Source organism: Betta splendens, chromosome 17 (genome assembly GCF_900634795.4).
Source record: "Betta splendens chromosome 17, fBetSpl5.4, whole genome shotgun sequence".
Lineage (NCBI taxonomy): Eukaryota > Metazoa > Chordata > Actinopteri > Anabantiformes > Osphronemidae > Betta > Betta splendens.
In genome coordinates, this window is record NC_040897.2 from 12261158 (window position 1) to 12280451 (window position 19294).

Consider the following 19294-nt stretch of genomic DNA (forward strand, 5'->3'; position numbering starts at 1 on the left):
ACCTTGCGTACCTGGCCGTCTCCGGTCCAGAAAAAAGCACCAACCCCGCCTTCACTGCAGTAATGCTTCTGACCGCCATTCCCCTCCGCGCTGTCCGCTCGGGAAATTGTGTAACGAATTACCGCAACACAATAGACGACAACGAGAGGGTTGATGGCGAGCGATACGTGAGCGGCTGGCGCACACGCGCGGCGAGGAACGGGGGAATAAATCACCCTATGCGCCGTTTATTCGCGGGCTACACGCGCGCGCAGACACGCACGCGGGGCTCGCGGGGTGCACTCGAGCAAACGAGGCATCCAGTCCGCGAAGAATAGATAAAAGGGCAGATAAAACATACACAAGTGGGTCAGCGATGCGTGTCGATGCGATAAATCCCGCGAGAATGAAGGGACGGCGAGCACCCGTGCGGAGCTGGCACCGCACACGGTGGAACAACCGCCCCCCCCCCCAAAAAAAAACGAGCCATCTCTACCTGCACAAGTTGACATTTGGAGCGGTTTTCCTGGCTCCTTACGGCGCACAGAGCCTCCAGGAAGCGGCGAGCGGATCCGGTTCCGTCAGCGATCGCGAGCCGCAGGTGTTATCGGTGTTTATTTCTAGGCCATTTGTCAGCCCCGTTATCCGCGTTCAGGTAAACATGATGATGATGATGGTGATGATGGCTCCTGTGCGGACGCACAGAGTCACCGTCGTGTCGTCAGCAGCAGGAGGAGAAAAAAAAGGTGCTTTCCACCCTCTCGGCTCGCACACCTCATAACAGTTTCCAAATATATATTTATATATTTATGGATTTACTTTTTTATTGGTGGATACGAAATAAGAGGGGACGTACAGGTAACGAAAATCGTCCAATGAGCGACTCTGGCTCAAAGGGTTTGTCTAAATTTAAAGGTATTACACCATCCTACGTCTGTGTTTTATTGTACGTCCACTACTTCAGCACAGGTGGGCTTGTACTCTCATAATATTCGGACTGTGTAGGAAAAATATCCCACCCGCAAATATTCTGACCTATTTTATGATGATAGCATAGAGATTAACTGCCTTTAGGTGATATTAGAGGATTACCACAACCGTGTCACGGCACGTACTAATACTAAGATAAGGTAAATATAACGGCATCACTTACAACCAAAGGCAGCGCGTGCACTGAATGTGCGCTTAGAAACTGAAACCAACACCCACTTGTGATTTCTTAACATGCAGGCGAAAACAACTTTTATTGTTGCAGTAAAATAATAGTCCGAAAAGTACAATTTGTGACAGGAAAAGACGCTGCTGGGTTGAGAGGAAACACGCGTGGATGAAAATAAAGGTACTTTGTGAAGAAACCAACAACATCATTCAACTCTTACCTTGTTTCAGAGAGCGTTTGACGGTCGCGACACGGAGCAAAGTGGAGGTAAAATAATCAGCCAAGATCTTCACAGCGCCTCCGACCCAAACATCCGATGCTGCCGAAAAACACGCCGCGAAAAACAAGCAGGTCCGAAGCTGCTCCGAACCGGACGGAGCGACCAACGCAGCCGAGCAGCGAGTTAGCACGAAACTAACCCCGCAACAACCTCGCCCACAACGGTCCACACGCTAACTCCACCAAAGTGCGTCCGACGGGCCACGTTGTGCTGCGAAAGCCCCGCAACCTGCCGCCAAGTGCCCGCCGCCGCCGCGAAAGTGCCACGGGAGAGAAGTCCGCGGGGGAACAGGCGGAAAGTGGACGAAAGTCCGAGCAACAGCCGCTCCCCGGGTTATTCTAACAGGCGGATAACGGTCCCCGCCCGGGCGGCCCCTTGCACCGCCAGGCGGAGAGAGAGCAGCCATCCAGGTATAACGGTACACCAGCGCAGCAACACTCCCCAAACTCCCCCCAACGGCTCCAACTCTCCCCACCAAGTGTCCACGAGGGTTAAAAGCTCGCGGCCGGCCCGTCCGGGTCGCCCGGCGGCGGCTACGGGGCATTCTGGACTTACCGCTGCTCCGCTTCGGGTTCGCCTGTTTTCTGCGCTTACACCTGGGGCCATCCGCCATGATCCTCTCGCTGAGTCTGAAACGCAGCCGCTCGCTGGTTACCTCCACCCTCCTCCTCCTCCCGTCTCCCCCTCCTGCTCACCCTTCCTCCCCCCTCCCATCCCCGGTCCGCTTTACGACATCACCTTCTCGCCGCAGAGAAAAAAGCACCTGGTTTGCGACACAGGGTGAGCGTTTACGGCATCACCTTCTGGAACACCTCTGCACATGGCCCCTCCTACTGGCCGCACATGGGTGTGTTATATGAGCGGCTTCCAAAGGGTGGTCCTACAGCCCTGACAGGGCCGGGCCACGACCCGGCGTGTCCGAGCTCTGCTCAGTGCTGATTATTAATAGCAATAAAAATAATATTAACGGTTCAACGCACCATGATAACAAAGTATGTTATAAATCTTAATGTGGTTTCAATTAAACCCAAACTGTCACAAGCTGAAAGGGTTGTGACGGCAGACACAACACTGTGTGTACCAGAAAAAGACAAAAGACAAAGTTGTATAAAAATGAAAACTTATGACTTTAATTGTATCACTTTTCAAGGTTGTTCATTTTAAATTTTATACAAATATGATAGAGGAGTACACCTTATGAAGGGTGGAGCTAATGTTGCTACTTTATATACTGTTCTTTAATATATTATAATACTTCGCAATTTATATGTTGAGAATATATATATATATATATATATATATGTGTGTGTGTGTGTGTGTGTGTGTGTGTGTCATTTAAATAAAACTATGATGCTGAATTAAATTTAGAAAACGTACAAGGACAAAGTGTGGATGCTTTGAAAGTGCAGCATGTGACACCTGCGCAGCAAAACAACCCAGATCAGATCAGATCAGAGAGTCAAGTAAATCTGACTCTACAATTACATGCTCACACGTACATAATGCACGGCTTTGACCTGAGCAGGGACAGAAGTTCAGTACCAGTTCACAGCGGGTCAGGGGAGTGGCCTGTTGCTCAACAAGCTATTCTTGTACCTGGTGATGATCAGGTTTCCAGTTCAGACGCACCAGGTGCTGCTGACTATCTGGGGGCAAGGTTCTTCTAGATGCTCTAAAACGTGGGGACAGAAGGCTGGAGATTGTGCTCATTGTTGAAAGGTGCATTCAGCTGCCTGACACACAACTGTGGCAAAGTGAATCACACATACACAGACTGGGCCAGGTATTAAACACACCTAGATTTGAATTCATCCTTGTTAAATGATGCTGCTGTAAATTAGGTGCAGCATTGATATAATGATGTTTCAACATTGCCGCGTGGTTGTAAGTGTGTGTTGTGCGCTCTGGAATGCAACCAGCGGCCCTAAACTCATACACGACCCGTTTTGAAACGAGCTCCGAACCACAGCCAACCCCCGTGCTCCACCTCAGTGATTCTTTAATTGAATCTCCCACTGGCAGGATATGAAGGGCTATTGAGCTCCCTCCCAACTGGGGAGCTGTGCTCTGTGACGTCACAGCATCTCTACAGGCGACTGACGTCCTGCTGCCCGTGAAGGGAAGGAGGAAATGGACGCTGTTATTTCATGCTAATTTTGTATTGAGATGAATATTATGCTCAGAGGGCTTTCGGGCTTTTTTGTCTTTCTTTTGCAAACTCATTTGTATTACTGTTGTAAAATCCTTCTCGGTGTGAATTCAGGGATACACAGAACATTGTTCTTTGAAAAGGAGCAGCGCCCTCAGGCTTAAAGTCTTTCTATTCCTCCTTCATCCGTTCTATTGTCATGTCACAGGTAGGGGTTCAACCTTTAAGAGAGAAGTCTGTGTCGGCATCTTTGTTTTACACTTGATGGTTTTTCTGTAGGGAGGAATACAACATACAAAACCAAGTTTAGGGCAAAACACACATCACAGCTTAGAATGTACTTCATTCAATGAAAGTCTTTAGCATATGAGGCTGAAATTGGCTAACGAACAGACACATGCCTTTAAAGGCCGCCCATGGGGGCGTGCTCACTGTTATAACAAAGATGTTTACTTGAAAATAAACTGATTTATTGATTGTGTGTATCCTGCCATCATTCATAAGCACTGATTCTGTGGTATCGGCACCTCGTGACCTGGTTCTGAAACCCAGGCCTGCGGTAAAGATAGCCAGGCTAGAGGCTCACAGCTGTGGTTGTTTATCCGTTAGCTCACTTCAGCGTTTTTCTGCCTCCTAGTGGCTAAAATGTGACCCATTCCGCTTTAAGGACACAAACATGTGCCCTTCGCTGCCGCCAAGGAACCGATACACAACTAACATGCCTGATCCCAGGACCGGCTCAGCTGCCGACGGTCTGTGCCCCGCGTTCATTTCCAGCACGGACGACCCGCTGCTGATCATTAGACCCTGATGCGCCCTGTTCAGGTGATGTGTGCAGTGGTGAGCTGCTGTTTACACCCAATGAACAGGGATACTGGTCAGCCTTTAGTGGATAGTGTAATGAGTCGCAGGCAGACTCGAGAGCAGCCCGTGTCATTGTGCATGGCTTCACCTCCAGTGGGACCAGGAACGCTGAGGTTCAGTGTGTGTGTGTGTGTGTGTGTGGTTACATGCTGTGTGTGAAGCAGTGCTCGTCCTGAGGTGCTGCCTGCTGTTCGAGCCCATACCTGGAGGCTGACCTCATTTGATGCTGCACTGGAGCCGTGGACACGTGGACGTCACATGACTAAGCGCCGCCAACTCCACACGGAACAAAAGGCTCCTGCTACAGACGTGCCGGCCCCATTTGGAGCTTTGTGCTGGGGTTTCCTACCTCCTGCAAAGCCCCCGGAAGCACCTGCAAGGTTGCACCGTGAGCCAGTCATTAATGGGGAAAAGGTTCTTTAACCATTTAAATCTCTTTTTATTTCCAAGTGAACCCCTCCTCCGATGTTACTTCCACAAAAAACGATCACATCAAAGAATGTGCATTCAACAGCTAGAAGATTAGCCAAATTTAGCTGTCACTGATCAAGTGCTACCAGTTAGACTTCCATTTGAGTGTGTTTGCTCCACTGCTACCGCTTTGAAGTCAATGCACAGTTGCCTGCTGTGATCCCGACTGTATTGTGTTACTCTTGCTGCTCACTATTGCCACAATCTGCAGGTCAAGCGTCGTAAATGCAGTGACAGCACAGCTCCTGGAGGCTTGTGCGGCTCTTCGTACCTGCAGCCAGCTAGTGCTGCTTCTCGCCGCCACGCACACCGGCGCCACCTGTGCCGCTGCTTTCACGGCGCCGCGTCGACCTCCAGCTGCAGATTCACAGTCTTTGACTCCTAGCTTTAAGGTTATGTAAGAGGCAATAATTCCTACGAATCCAACACTTGCAGCTGTGACATCATTATTGCTGTTGCACCGTGAATTACACAATCAGCGCACACATCTTAAAAGGACATTTTTGCACTAGCTGCCTTTTTATTTCCATGAAGCCGTGTGTTTATACGCTTCTAATGAAGCAATATGCAACAGCAGGACGCGATGCTGTTTCTGAGCCATCGCCTGTGATCTCACATCCCATCAGCGATGACCTCACGCCGCCTCGGCCACACTGCATGATGGGACTGGGAGCGACACACTGTGTGCGAGCGGAGGCTAAGTCATCGCTGAGACGTCTCTGTGACTCATCCCAGTTGACATTATTTAAGATGAAAGTCAGACTAGTTGTCATGCTCTCACGAATAACTGGAAGGAAAGAAAGGAGGTCAGAGTAAGAAAGGAAAAAAGCCTCATATATTATTAAAGCTGTGAGCAGATAATAGAGTGACTGGAAATGACAGATCAAAGCGCAGATCATTGAAAAGGCCGGATCACAGCAACAATGGCGCCATGTCTTCCCTCATACCTTCATAATGTGTAATTAGTGATTATTAGCTATTAGAGCTAAGACATTGAAGAGATTTATAAAGTTTAAGTTTTAAAATGTTTTCTTTGAATTTATGGGCAAAACAATACAAATTCTATATGATACTATTGTTGCAGAGCATTTAGGAAAGAAATTGCATAGTGAAGAAATAATCACAAAGAAAATCATGATAAAAATGAAAAAAAAACAGGGAAAATTCTGTTCACATCAGTGAAACATCTGTATGAAAGCGGCGTCTGACACTAGCTGCAGCACATCAGGTCATCTCCGTGAGCTCAGGACCGGTACCTGCAGACTCACGAACAGTGTGGCTGCCTGCTGAGTGCCATTCATCTCGATACAGGTAACACCCACGTCCCACTCCCAGTGCTGTCATCTCCCTCTGATCAGCAGAAACCATCTACCCTCCACTCTGCACTGTTTTGACACTAATTGCACTTTGTCAAGATCAAACTGCCTCACGGTGTTTTCTCCCCTCACCCCGAAATTCACTCTGACACTTGACAGTCACTGGAAGCGGCTTCATATCTCACACATCAGACGGATACCTGGTACGGTGCGATAAAAGCCACATTTAATATGCAAACCTCTTTTCTGCTTAACTCCTATACTCCTCTCAACTTCAGTACTGCACTTTAATCTGCTGGGTCTGGTTCAAAAGGGGTCGTCTGCACTCTCACAGAAGATCAGGTCAGAAACCAGTTTGGAACCAGTCGGTCAAACTACAAATAAAATCAAACATTTGAAATCAGACAAAACTGTAACCTCATCTGAGTTTATTGCTGCAGCACCAGTGTCTTATCTTCTAATCTCACAATGAAATTATTTGTGCGCTTTTGTGAATGTTACTGCCACATTTGCATGTACACATACTTATAACTCTGTACTAATGGCTACACTGTAGTTGCTTTTGCATCCATTTGCATAAAACTCCACTTGTGTGTTAAACGAAATTTAAAGTGATGAGACATTAGAGGGCGAAGACACATTACTCCTGGCATCTTCCATGGGCTGCTTGTAATGAGGTCTCTGTGTTTGCAGAGCTGAAGTGCTCTCAAACGGGTGCTTATTGATTATAGGGGTAGTGAGGCTTGCTCTTCGAGCTCTCCTCCGTCCTGCAGATGCTGCAGGTTGAGCACTTCAGGCCTCCTCTCTCCTCTGATATCCTCTGATACGAATTCAAGGTGTGGGAATAAACAACACACACAGATATTGTTCCTTAAACACCTCCTCTGCAGCTTATTTCGCCCTCTGTGTTGTCGCCTGTCTCAGGGTAACACCCAGCAGCTCTCCTCCAGCTCCAGTCTCGACCCAGATGTAAACAGCATTAGGAGGACAGGCGCAGTAACTGATAATTGACCCACAAAAAGGTCAAGCGCTCGTCTGGGCGCCTGCGGGGCGTCTCCTGCCTGCTCCTCGCTGCCTACCTTGCCAGGAGCGCTGGCAGCACCTCGAGTAGAGGACGTGTGATTAAATTATGAATGGAGATCCAGCAGGGCAGAAGGAAATGGTTGTGATAATAGCGTGGCAGCATGTTTAATTTTCACATAATTGCACTTTGGAGGCTTTTAAGAGGCCCGTCTCTCGCTGGCATTTTTAATGAAATGGGCGAATCGCTGCTGTTGTCACCTTCCAACCTGCAGAAACTCAGGAAACTCAAGGTAGACATAAAAGAAAAGAGTCTGAATGGAATGTGTCAGCTGTTTTAATGATTTATATAAAAAAAACAGGTTCACATTCGGCCGCTGGTGCTGTGTACTAGCGCTATTTGATTCCTTTATTATTTTCTGTGTTCATTTGGTACAAAACCATTTTAAAATACTGAATGATATTTCTATTTGCAGCTACTATGCACGCTCGTGCTGTAACAACAGACCTCAGGTCACAGATAAAAGCTTTTCAGAGCTGCGTGCTTTAAAAGTCTTTTACAAGCAGCTCCACGGGTAGAACTGTAAAGTCTGTCAGCGCTCAGAACGCTGGAAGACGTAACTCCTGTCTGTCTCAGTGAGAGACAGCATTTACGTGGGTTCAAACAACAAACCCCATCTGGAGACTACACCTAACAAAGAAAACAGTCTCAGGACCTCAAGGTCATTTTACATGTAACTCTGCGTTTCAGATGGTCTTCAGAGATGGGGTTTCGGTTTTTGCACAGCTACTGTAGATGTGTTTTGAAAGCGCGCACCAACAATGTGGCTCATTCAATGGGGGCACCACTCAGAAGCCACTCGTGTGGGCTCATGAGCAAAGAGGGTTCGTTTCCATTTATTTTGAAGGGCTTGTGGGCAGACGACCACACGCTGCCTTTCTGCTACATTCTGGACATAGTCAAAGTGTAATTTAAGCAGCTGTATGTCCAGAAGACATTAGGCCAGTGTTTTAGTGGAGTAATGTGACCAAGGAAGGCAACGGTGATAGAGATGATGAGTCACATGGAATGTAATTATTGTTATCGTCAGCATTATTATTACTTTTAGAGCAGTATGTACTGAAGCACTGTGGTTCCAGCAACATTAATTAACCTTTATTATAGCTAAGGTTATAATTTCATAATAAATGAGCTGCATTCACTGAGCTTCAAATATCACCGACTACCTCTTGTAATATGAGAAAAGACAATGATGCAAACTGACGAGTCAGCATCTTCTGAAAATAGATGTAACGCTATATTCATGCTAGACCCTACTCAGAGGTGGAAGCCAGCACTCGTACACCTACAGCAGGCCTTCTGTTGTTTATGGTCAGCTCCGAACTTCTTGTTCTTATTCTTGTTTTTGTTCTTGTTCTTGTTCTTGTTCTTGTTCTTGTTCTTGTTCTTCTTCTTCTTCTTCTTCTTCTTCTTCTTCTTCTTCTTCTTCTTCTTCTTCTTCTTCTTCTTCTTCTTCTTCTTCTTGCTCTTCTTCTTTTTCTTGCTCTTCTTCTTCTTCTTCTTCTTCTACAGCTGTTTTCTGTACAGATTTGTTTTCCCAGGATTGTGACATTAGGAAAGATTTAAACATTGGAAGAACATGAATAATCATAAATATAATCATCACTATGTGCTGGCGCTCATTATGTGGATGGAGCGCTCCAGCTGTTGCATGTCACACGGGTGCTCTGTTCCAGTTTTCCTTTTGAGCAGGAGATGTCACGTCTTTAGTCTGTAATTTACGGTGCCGTGAGCTGAATGAATCGCTGATGATAGAGCAACATGTGGAAAAGTGAGGCTCTAGCCTTCACCTGTAGCAGCGACTGGACAGCAGATGATTAGGTTTTGCCGGCACCGTCTGCGTGTATGTGAGACAGGTCGGCTGCCAGTGAACCGGCAGCATGAGAGAAAAGTGTTGCCTCTCAGCTGGACTCTCAGCTTGTCCAAGACGACGCCATGAAACAAGCTGTTCTCCTTCGCCTCATCACACAAGTGATCAGAGCGAATGCCAGGATGCTGGGAAGAATTACAGAAGTGATGTCAGAACAGAACAGGAGAGCAGGGAACCGGTGAGATCCGTCCATGTACCTGTCAGCCTGGAATGATGACTGACTTCCTGTGGGCTGGAGAAACACTAATAGTCTCCAGCTGAACTGAAAGAAAGTTAGAAACATTTTAAGCTCCTAGAAGAACCGGTACCAGCGCACAGAGCGGGAATGTACATTTGAATTTACCTGGACTGTCAGGAAGCACGTCGAAGGGCTGAAAATGGAGGATTTAAGGGGAAGAGGTGAACCTTAATCACACTCACCTGCAGTCGCAGTGACCTTACTGTGATGGCATCCTGAACTCCAAAGAGTCAAATTGAAAGCAGGCAAGTCAACACAGAGGAAACAAATGCGTCTCTCCTCATCTGGACACCATTGTCTACCTGCAGTTACTGTCCCAACACGAGGAAACAGAGATCTCCCCAAAGTCCAACACACATTATTACGTACATGTTTTTAATTGTTCTGTTTTACCTCCGATCACATCCAACATTCACTAACATCATTCCTAGCGTGTACTTTAAGATATGTTGATATGAGGCAGTGATCCAAGAAGTGAATCATCACCAAACCTGCACACGCTCAACTGTATGTCGCTGTCTCCTACAGTTAAGCTGTGAAATCCAACCGCAGCTCAGATCTGAGATGTCTGGCTGCAGGAATGTGTGTGAGCCATGCCGCTTTCCATCCCAAGGTGTGTTTTCAAGGTCTCCAGGCTGCACGGAGGTCCCTCCTCCAGGCCTGCTTCACATTAAATCCACATGTCTTTGCTTTTCTTTCCTACAGGCGTGTCATACCTGCAGCGCTCACGCCGCCACATGTGCGCCACTGTCATAACGTGAAAACCACATGGCTGCACACGGTTTGATTCAGTGTGACACATTAATTGGTTCACATCAGTTTTACAGACATCGGTAAACACGTTTACCCTTTTAAAAACATGTAATGACTCAGAGGTGAGGTCACAGTCACTAATGGGAAACAAACACTGGTCGTATTTTAAGGGAAATATGGATCCATCCAATCAACCATTCATTCATCCATCCATCCATCCATCCATTCATCCGTCATCCATCAATTCATCCATCCATCTATCATCCATCCATTCATTCATCCATCCATCAATCCATCCATCCATCCATCCATTCATCCGTCATCCATCAATTCATCCATCCATCTATCATCCATCCATTCATTCATCCATCCATCAATCCATCCATCCATCCATCCATCCATTCATCCGTCATCCATCAATTCATCCATCCATCCATCCATCCATTCATCCGTCATCCATCAATTCATCCATCCATCCATCATCCATCCATTCATTCATCCATCCATCAATCCATCCATCCATCCATTCATCCGTCATCCATCAATTCATCCATCCATCCATCCATTCATCCGTCATCCATCAATTCATCCATTCATCTGTCATCCATCCATCCTTCTGTCAGCCATCAATTCACCCATTCATCCATTTGTCATCCATCCATCCTTCATCCATCCATCCATCTGTCCGACATCCATTCACATCCACTGATAGATTTTCCTGTCCAACAATAGAACTTTATAATGATGGAGAATCGTCTGATGTACAAATTGAGGCATATGCAGAGACTCGTACTGTGAGTCCAAATACAGCGTGAGCAGCAGTAATAAAAAGGTGCATTAACATACATTTCCATGAACAGACCTTGTTTAAAGGTAATGATCTCTTCACTTCACACTCTCTAGCCACACACACAACCATACGGACGTAAATGAGACAATCTCTGACTCCCTCTTTCTCTCGCTCACTCGGGCACACGGAGCTGGACAGGAAGGGGTTGGGTTTTATGTTTCCTGTGCTCTATTCCCCAGGCTGTTGGCTCAGGCCTTGATGTGAAACGCTCCCAGTTTCCTGCAGCTCCCAGGTGAGTGTGTGGCTCCACACTCAGTGTTTGGGATGGGAAATCAGAAATATCCTTCTTTCACGTGTTCTCTGGAGCTTTTTGTTCAGTGTTCAATGCACACATACATGTGATCAGATACAGTAGCTCTCAGGTGAGCATGTGAGGAACAGACACAGTACAGGGGCTGTGCAACACTGACACAGGGCCACTAGAAGTATGAGAATTCATCAAGTGCGTGTCTGAAAGCAGCAAAAGTATCATTTATGAATTAATAAATGTATCAATTCACACATGTAAAGTAAGATCAAATGTATTCGCAAATGGAAAATTCAAAAGGTTCTCTGCATTTGACCCATCCCCGCGGGGAGCAGTGAGCTGCCAGACTGAACGGCGCTCGGGGAGCTTGTGTAAAGTGATTCGCTCATGGTCACACCTGATACCGCGCCGGCAGGGATCGAACCGCAGACCTTTGCCTTCCGAGGCCGAACCGTTACCAACTACGCTACCAGGCCACAAGATCGACAAAGCGCCATGTCATTATAAAAAAAAGGTTACATCTATGCATATAGTAGGGATTAGAACATCAAACTAATGGATTTGGGTCAGAAACTGCAGAATTTAAAAGTTTTATTCCCACGACCTTCCTTTATTTCTGTAACTGTATTTTCCATATCCTCGCTTCGCTTCGCCTCTTTCCTTCTGTCTTCTCTCCGGTGTTAACGCCGCGGCGGTGGAGTCTTCCGTCTTAACGGCGTGCTGGTTACGATGCCTCAGGGCGCGCGTCTCCACGCGGAGCCCGTCTTCGGAGCAGGCGCCGAGCTGCTTTGCTGAGCACAACATTTGAAGAAGGCGCTGCATTAGAATACCTGCAGAAAGTAAAAGCCCGTCGGCGCGCAGAGTTACGGCCCAAGTAGCACGTGGGGACAATGAAACGCGCGAGGAGTGGATGCAACGCTGGATGCCTGCAGCGAGCCACTCAGAGGGGAAGGTCAAATCACCTAGAAATTCACCAACTAAACTTTTCGTATTCGATGTTTCTGTAAATGTTGAACATGGAACAGAGCAGCACGTCCTGCAGAGAACAGGCGAACACTGCGCAACAACGTGTTGGGTTTTAAAATTGCACCTTTTGAGCTAATGTACAACGAAGAGCGGTGTACTGGACATGACGTAACCAAATGGTAGCGGTTGTTGTGGCCGAGTGGTTAAGGCGATGGACTAGAAATCCATTGGGGTCTCCCCGCGCAGGTTCGAATCCTGCCAACAACGTGTTTCTGTTTTAAAGTTCCAGCTTATATGGGTCAATGTAAAACATAGAGTAGTGTACTGGACATGACGTCATCATCAGGTATCAGTTGTTGTGGCCGAGTGGTTAAGGCGATGGACTAGAAATCCATTGGGGTCTCCCCGCGCAGGTTCGAATCCTGCCAACAACGTGTTTTATTTCAAAGTTCCACCTTATATGGGTCAATGTAAAACATAGAGTAGTGTACTGGACATGACGTCATCATCAGGTGTCAATTGCTGTGGCCGAGTAGTTAAGGCGATGGACTAGAAATTTTTTTTACTTTTGACTTTGCGACAGTTTAATTTTAATTTAATATTTAAAAAGTACTTAATCTGTAAAAAGTGAGAATGACTGGTTGTTTTGTACAAGTCGATGTAACTGTGACACCTGGTGATCATGTTATGTAATAAAATGTTCTCTGCACCTTGTCTTCTGCCTGTTCTTTATTCTTATTGGATTCATTGTATAACCACTGTACTTCTGCTACCTTTTTAAACATTTGTCTTTTTAAGATGTGCAACTCTATAAAATTGAGAAAAATAAAATTGACAACACCTCCGAACTAGTGCCTATGAAACGTTAAACTATAGCACCCTCTTGAGGCTGTGTTGGGTATTGGATGTCAGTTTTTAGACATGTCATAAAATAAACCCTGTGAATTACTTTACTGTGAATTACAAATTCTGACCTTCACTCCCTGAAAGGTTGGAAGCTGCTTCTATAAATGTGATCACAATCAGATACAGAAGATGGGCATGAAGTGAATAAAGTAGGGGGGTTAAAGTCTAATCAGTCTATTAGACCAAACCCAAGGGAAAATAAGCAGATTTCAGTGCTTTTACCAGAAACATGAAAGTCTTTGATCATCTGCTTTCAAAGCCGGGCTCTGATGCTTCGTAGCCTGCATCTTGGCAAACGCCTGAGGAGAGCTGCCAAACACACGGGCCGCTCAGCTGCTGCGTGGGGATTTGAATAAATGTTTCTGGAATCACTGCTTCTTTGTGTCTCTGTTCAAATGAATTAAAAGGAGGTGATAGCAGTACTGCTTGGATTTAAATGTATGGTAAAGGGAAAGAAACAAGAACCAATGACATAAAAGGTTTAAATGTGCATTTACTTATGTAAATGAAACTGTAATTATGTTCCCACATGAAAACAGAATTTCAGCTGAAGGGCCTACATTTATTTATCAGAGTAAAAGCTGCAAATCCTATTTTCTTCACGTATCACTGAGGAGCATAATAAGATTTATTTGAGGACAGACTAAGAAATAATATCCAAAGTTGTAATGCTGGTGCCGGGTAGCTGGACTTTACTTCTCTCATGGATTGATCTGGAAGTTGTGTTAAGGAGCATCAAAGACAAAGTGAAGTGCAGGGTTGTGAGCTCCTACTTTAACATAGTCTACTTAAAAACTGTCTAGTATAAATGGTACCAAAGTTACAGAGTATATTCAATCTACACATTACTTCATTTACTCCTGTGTTTATATTTATAGTCTCTCTACTAGTAAAACCCCAGAGGTGCTATTATTCTCTTTAGCCACTAAGAGGCGCCATTTTGCCTTCAAAGGCAATAAAACTGTTTACTGACCTGCATCTGACTAGGGTATTTCAACATTCAACAAAGAGAGGGGCATTTTTAAGAGCCAAATTTTGTGGTAGATCCCAGCCCTAAAATAAAAACACAACTAAAAAGAAAATAGTTGTTAATATTATTTAATTTTGTCACATGCACAACATTTGATTTCCTTTTGATCCAGAGTTGCCTGGCAAACAGAGTGGTTGTAGACAGAATAGGCTTCTATTTATCACCAACACTAATAAAAATTGTTTTTATTTAAAAACAATCAACAGGATTCTCTGAAAGCGTCACTTCCACAGGCATTTTCCATTCAGTACTGGGACAAACCAGGCTGGATTACATGAGGAACATACTGTACCTTAGTGTGCTGGCAATGTCACAGTAAGGCAGAAACTCCTCAAATCGATGCTAAAATAGTTATGTGTTTATATATATTTTTAGATCAGGATACAGCCTAGCTACACAGACTAAGCAGGGACATGAACATCAGGCATATACTGGGCTTTGTTTTTGAGCGGTTGTTCATCAGTTGTTCTGGAACATCTGAGAATCCAGGGCCAAGCCCAGATGATGTGATTCATCATTTTGTGCTTCTCCGTGAGAACAAGGGCTTAACTCTCACTGAACTAACCATCGTACAATACAGTTTCCCCCCAAAGAAACAAACCAAAGAAAAGACTGAAAGCCCAATATTCCGTCATTGACATTCATGGTGAGTGTATGAAAACCTCTCACTGCAACTGTGATTACGCATAAGTGTGAGTTGGTTGGTTGGTTGGTGCTGTTGCACTGAAACCACCATCCTAATCCTGTGCACTTCCCTCTTCTGTTGCCAGAACAGTTCTGATCCTCTGAGGCATGTACTCCACAAGGCCTCTGAATGTGTACTCTGGTATCTGGCACCAAAACCTTAGCAGCATCTCTTTTAACTCCTCCAAGCTGTGAGGTGTGGCCTCCATGGATTGGACTTGTGATTCTAGCAAACCCCACAGATGCTCCATTGGACTAAGATCTGGGGAATTCCATGGCCAAGACAAAACCTGGAACTTCTTGTCGTGCTTCTCAAACCAATCCTGACCAATTGCAGCACTATGACAGGATGCGCTATCCTGCTGAAAAAGGCCACTGCCATCAGGGAATACCATTGTCATGAAGCTGTGTACTTTCTCTACAACACTATTCAGGTAGCTGGCACGTGGCAATGTGACATCCACAGGAATGCAAGGGCCCAAGGCTTCCCAGCAGAAAACTGCCCAGAGCACCACGCTACCTCTCCCGGCTTCAATGCTTTCCCTTGCACATCCTGCTGCCATCTCTTTATCCGTTACACGGCGCACAAACACTTCACCGTCTGCATTATGTAAAAGAAAATGTGCTTCACCGGACCAAGCCACCTTCTTCCATTGGTCTGTGGTCCAGTTCTGATGCTCCTGTGCCCACTGTAGACGGTTTTGATGGTGGACACTGGGCACTTTGACCATTTTGCGTCTACGCAGACCCATACGTAACAAACTGCGATGCACTGTATGTTCCGATACCTGTTGGTCACAGGCAGCATTAAATTTTTCAGCGATTTCTGCTACAGTAGCTTTACTGTTGGACTCTACTAGATGGGCAACCCTTCTCTCCGCAAGAGCATCTATGAGCCTTGGCCTCCCATGACCCTGTCGACGGTTCACTGGTTGTCCTTCCTTGGTCCACTTTTTGTAGGTACTGACCACTGCACACCGGGAACATCCCACGAGACCTGCTGTCTGGGAGATGCTCTGACCCAGTCGTCTGGCCATCACAATTTGGCCCTTGTCAAAATCGCTTAGATCCTTGCTCTTGCCCATTTTCTCCTTCCAGCACATCAACTTGAGGTGGTGGTTTTTGGCTAATGGTTTGATTTCAGTTTAGTAGTTTCAAACTGGGATGATCCACCAGTGTAACATTCCTATTACCTGCAAAAGTAGACAAACTGCTTTAGGGCCGCTGGTTTACTGGTATAGTCACTATAGCCAGGAACTGGTGCTGTTATTTAATTTTACTGACTTTAGTAAGAAATAAGTTTGAATAAAGTAAAAGCAATTAATATAAATATGCATATCCCTATAAATGCATAAAAAGGTACAGTGGGACAAGTATTTACCAATTTTATTTAAATAGTGTGAAACACATATTAAAACTGTCCCCTGACTGTAGATAGTTGGAAACAATAAACGGTATTTTCAAAGTATTGACAAACTGTTGGATATAGCAGAAGTACACAACTTAATTACTGGTAACAAAGCAAGTAAGTAATATTCAAATATATCACTTTTGCATTACATGACATGACCTGAGTTGATGACATTGCACACTAAAAATAAACTAATAATCTAAAGGTAACTATTTACCCAAGATGTCTAACTTGTTTAATAATCTAAAATAATAATCTAAAGGTAACTATTTACCCAATATGTCTAACTTGTTTAATATTCTTTCCTCCGCTGCAAAGTCTTAATGGAATAAAATCATAGAAAATGAGCTGAAAAAACTCATTTAAGTATAGAAACGTCGCAATTAAAATATATTATTACTGTTTAACCCATAATTATGAAATAATTCATGCTGTTGTTTTATTTTTCATTGATGAATTGTGAAATAAATTATCAATGAATGTTAATTAATATAAAAACACTAAGGTCGCATGCATTTGTTAAAGCAACGCTAATTTCTGCCAAAAAACGTTAAAAAAAGAAACAAACTGATATGTTAATAAAATAATCGGATACTAAACATGAACATTAACCTTTAATGAGGCTGCACATGAGATGAGTTCATCTCCTCCACCGATGCACGATCGCTGTCCGTCATCAAAACATGAAAGGAGGCTGTTTGCGAAGATGGCGCTGCTTCTTCTTCGGCTTAGTTTTCTTCTTCTTTGCTGTATAAACAGCTTTTTGTTGCTTCACCGCCATCGCTTTGATTAAGGCACGAGCCAAAAAGTCTAACTTAATAATCAGTTATATTGCTCTTTTACATCAGTATCATTAAATCAACTACATACAATATAAATTGGGGTATACTAATCTGATCACTCTTGACCGCATTCTCACACATAATGCTCCTCTAGAAACTACAAAATGACGTAGGCGACGTACGGGTCCTTATTGGTTCAAAAAGGCTCAAACAGTTTTCGGACGCATTTCGCAGAGGTGCAAATACGAACAGGAATTCGCTTGTTTATTAAACAGCGGAAAGAGACTTGATGGCAATGAGAGTTTTAGTAGGTACGTAGGTTATTTAATAAAGATTGCATGCATTTTAAAGCCGCTTGGTAAGTTTAACATGTTATAACGCTACCAGCTAGCATTCGGTTTATATTGAAATGGACATAAACAGACGTGCAATCGAGCGACTTTTGTGTTTGTCCAGGCTGCTGCATAAAAAAAAAACATTAAACCAGCGTGATGAGCAAGATTAAAGAGTCCTCGCGTAGTTTAATTATAGTTTATAGCTTAAGTTTCTTAAAGTCCTTCACAAGAGCAGTTTTGCAAGAGTGTGTCATACGCATGCGCAAAGATGTTCGGCTTTTACTGAGGCCGAAGTACTTGACAGCTTTTCTCTGACATTATTAAGTTTTATATAAGATTCTGTGTGCATTTTTGTTTCGCCTGTGTTTTTTCCTGTAGGAGGGGGATCTGGCTTTGTGGGACGCGAGCTAACGCGCCTGTTACAAGCAAAAGGGCATGAGGTCACAGTAATATCTCGGCAGCCTGGTCCTGGAAGGATAACATGGGTATGAGAGGAATGGTTAGACTGGAGGAGATGGGTTCACTTTTCACAGCTAGTGAATTCATATTGCTGTAGCTACGACTCATTCAGCTACATGTTAGATCTGTGGTTTCTCTCCAGATGTCCTAATGTCATCTCTCCTGTAGGACGAGTTGGAGACGCGTGGCCTCCCACTGTGTGAGGGAGCTGTAAACTTAGCTGGAGAAAGCCTCATGAACCCGCTGCGATGGTGAGCAACCATCAAGGGCACTACCAAACAACAACTAAACAAACAAGCTATGTACCACTAGAGTAAAACAGGTCAGCACATGTAACATTAAGAAAATAATTGTCGTTTCAGGTGGAATGAAAGCTATAAAATGGATTTGTTTTCCAGTCGCATTGACACTACGAAAACTCTGGCTCAAGCCATCGCTGCTTCTCCTAATCCTCCTCATTCGTGGGTGCTGGTCTCAGGTTTGGGTAAGACACAGTACAACCATATTATCACAAAGGTGCTGTTCGGTGACTCAAACTCTTTAAGTTGGTCTTTACTGTGAGATAAAAATGAACATCGTATTCAGAATTCTTGAAGTGTATGACTTCCTTTTGTTTTTGACCCAAAGCTTGTTACAAGCCCAGCCTGACAGCTCAGTATACAGAAGACAGTGAGTGGACACCATTTGACCTCTTTTCCAAACTGGTCAAAGAGTGGGAGGCGTCAGCGCTGCTGCCTGACAGTGTGGCAAAGATCACCAAACAAGTTGTGATCAGATCAGGTTTGTCCCGGTACATGTTTCACATCAGAATGCCTCATTTACTTCACTGTATCCTGTTATGAAGAAGGAATCAAAACTGTGTGCATATGCGTTGTGTCATATAAAATATCAGGCCGCTTTCCTGTTCTTCCAGGGATTGTACTGGGTCGTGGTGGTGCCATGAAACAAATGATGCTGCCCTTCTTGCTTGGCCTCGGGGGCACTCTGGGTTCAGGAAGTCAGCCGTTCCCCTGGATCCACGTCTCAGACCTGGCAGGAATCATCGCCCACAGCCTGGAGCACCGTGTTGACACCCCCTCCCCTTCACCACCACAAGTCTTAAACGGTGTTGCACCCGCACTCAACACGAACTACGAGTTCACTAAAGAACTGGGTCGGATCCTGCGACGGCCAACCGTGTTTCCCGTGCCGGGCTTTGTCCTTAACGTCCTGATGGGCTCGGAGAGGGCAGCAATTCTCACTGAGGGCCAGAAAGTCATTCCAAAGAGGACTCTAGAGTCCGGATTTCAGTACAAGTACACAGATTTGACCTCAGCCCTGAAGGAGATTGTTGGGAATTAATGGATTTTGGATCAATGTCTGTTACTAATTATGGTAATTGTGTATATTACATGTGAGGTTGAATTGTTTTGCAAAGGATGTTGATTTGTGTTTCATAATAAAAGTGGTAAAGAAGGTGAAGGC

The 19294-nt window shown here is 44.9% G+C and overlaps 2 protein-coding genes and 2 non-coding genes across 9 annotated transcripts in view; 3 read left to right on the forward strand and 1 right to left on the reverse strand.

The window, feature by feature from the left end:
* Window positions 1–2094, reverse strand: part of LOC114844508 (zinc finger E-box-binding homeobox 1-like) — a 33690-nt gene extending 31596 nt beyond the window's left edge. The window contains exon 1 of one of the 4 annotated variants that reach the window (XM_029131946.2): window positions 1974–2094. In XM_029131946.2, the coding sequence (XP_028987779.1) occupies window positions 1974–2031 (58 nt within the window). In that variant the 5' untranslated portion in view covers window positions 2032–2094. Of the gene's footprint in view, window positions 1–475; window positions 1289–1358; window positions 1374–1973 lie in introns of those variants that run through there. The other 3 variants (XM_055503555.1, XM_055503556.1, XM_029131947.3) reach the window with 3 other exon arrangements.
* A 10314-nt stretch (window positions 2095–12408) lies between these two features.
* On the forward strand, window positions 12409–12490 carry trnas-aga (transfer RNA serine (anticodon AGA)). Its single transcript has one exon. It is a non-coding gene; the product is annotated as a tRNA-Ser (tRNA).
* An 85-nt stretch (window positions 12491–12575) lies between these two features.
* On the forward strand, window positions 12576–12657 carry trnas-aga (transfer RNA serine (anticodon AGA)). Its single transcript has one exon. It is a non-coding gene; the product is annotated as a tRNA-Ser (tRNA).
* A 4534-nt stretch (window positions 12658–17191) lies between these two features.
* Window positions 17192–19291, forward strand: sdr39u1 (short chain dehydrogenase/reductase family 39U, member 1). 3 transcript variants are annotated; one of them, XM_055503818.1, is made up of 6 exons: window positions 17192–17347; window positions 17750–17856; window positions 17999–18081; window positions 18229–18314; window positions 18458–18610; window positions 18744–19291. In XM_055503818.1, the coding sequence occupies exons 1-6, from the start codon at window positions 17326–17328 to the stop codon at window positions 19169–19171; spliced, it is 879 nt and encodes a 292-aa protein (XP_055359793.1). In that variant the 5' UTR covers window positions 17192–17325; the 3' UTR covers window positions 19172–19291. The 3 variants fall into 3 exon arrangements, with proteins under 3 accessions (XP_055359793.1, XP_040924107.1, XP_040924108.1); XM_041068173.2 differs by having other exon boundaries at window positions 17193–17347; window positions 18193–18314; XM_041068174.2 differs by having other exon boundaries at window positions 17226–17343; window positions 18193–18314.
* Window positions 19292–19294: the final 3 nt, after the last annotated feature.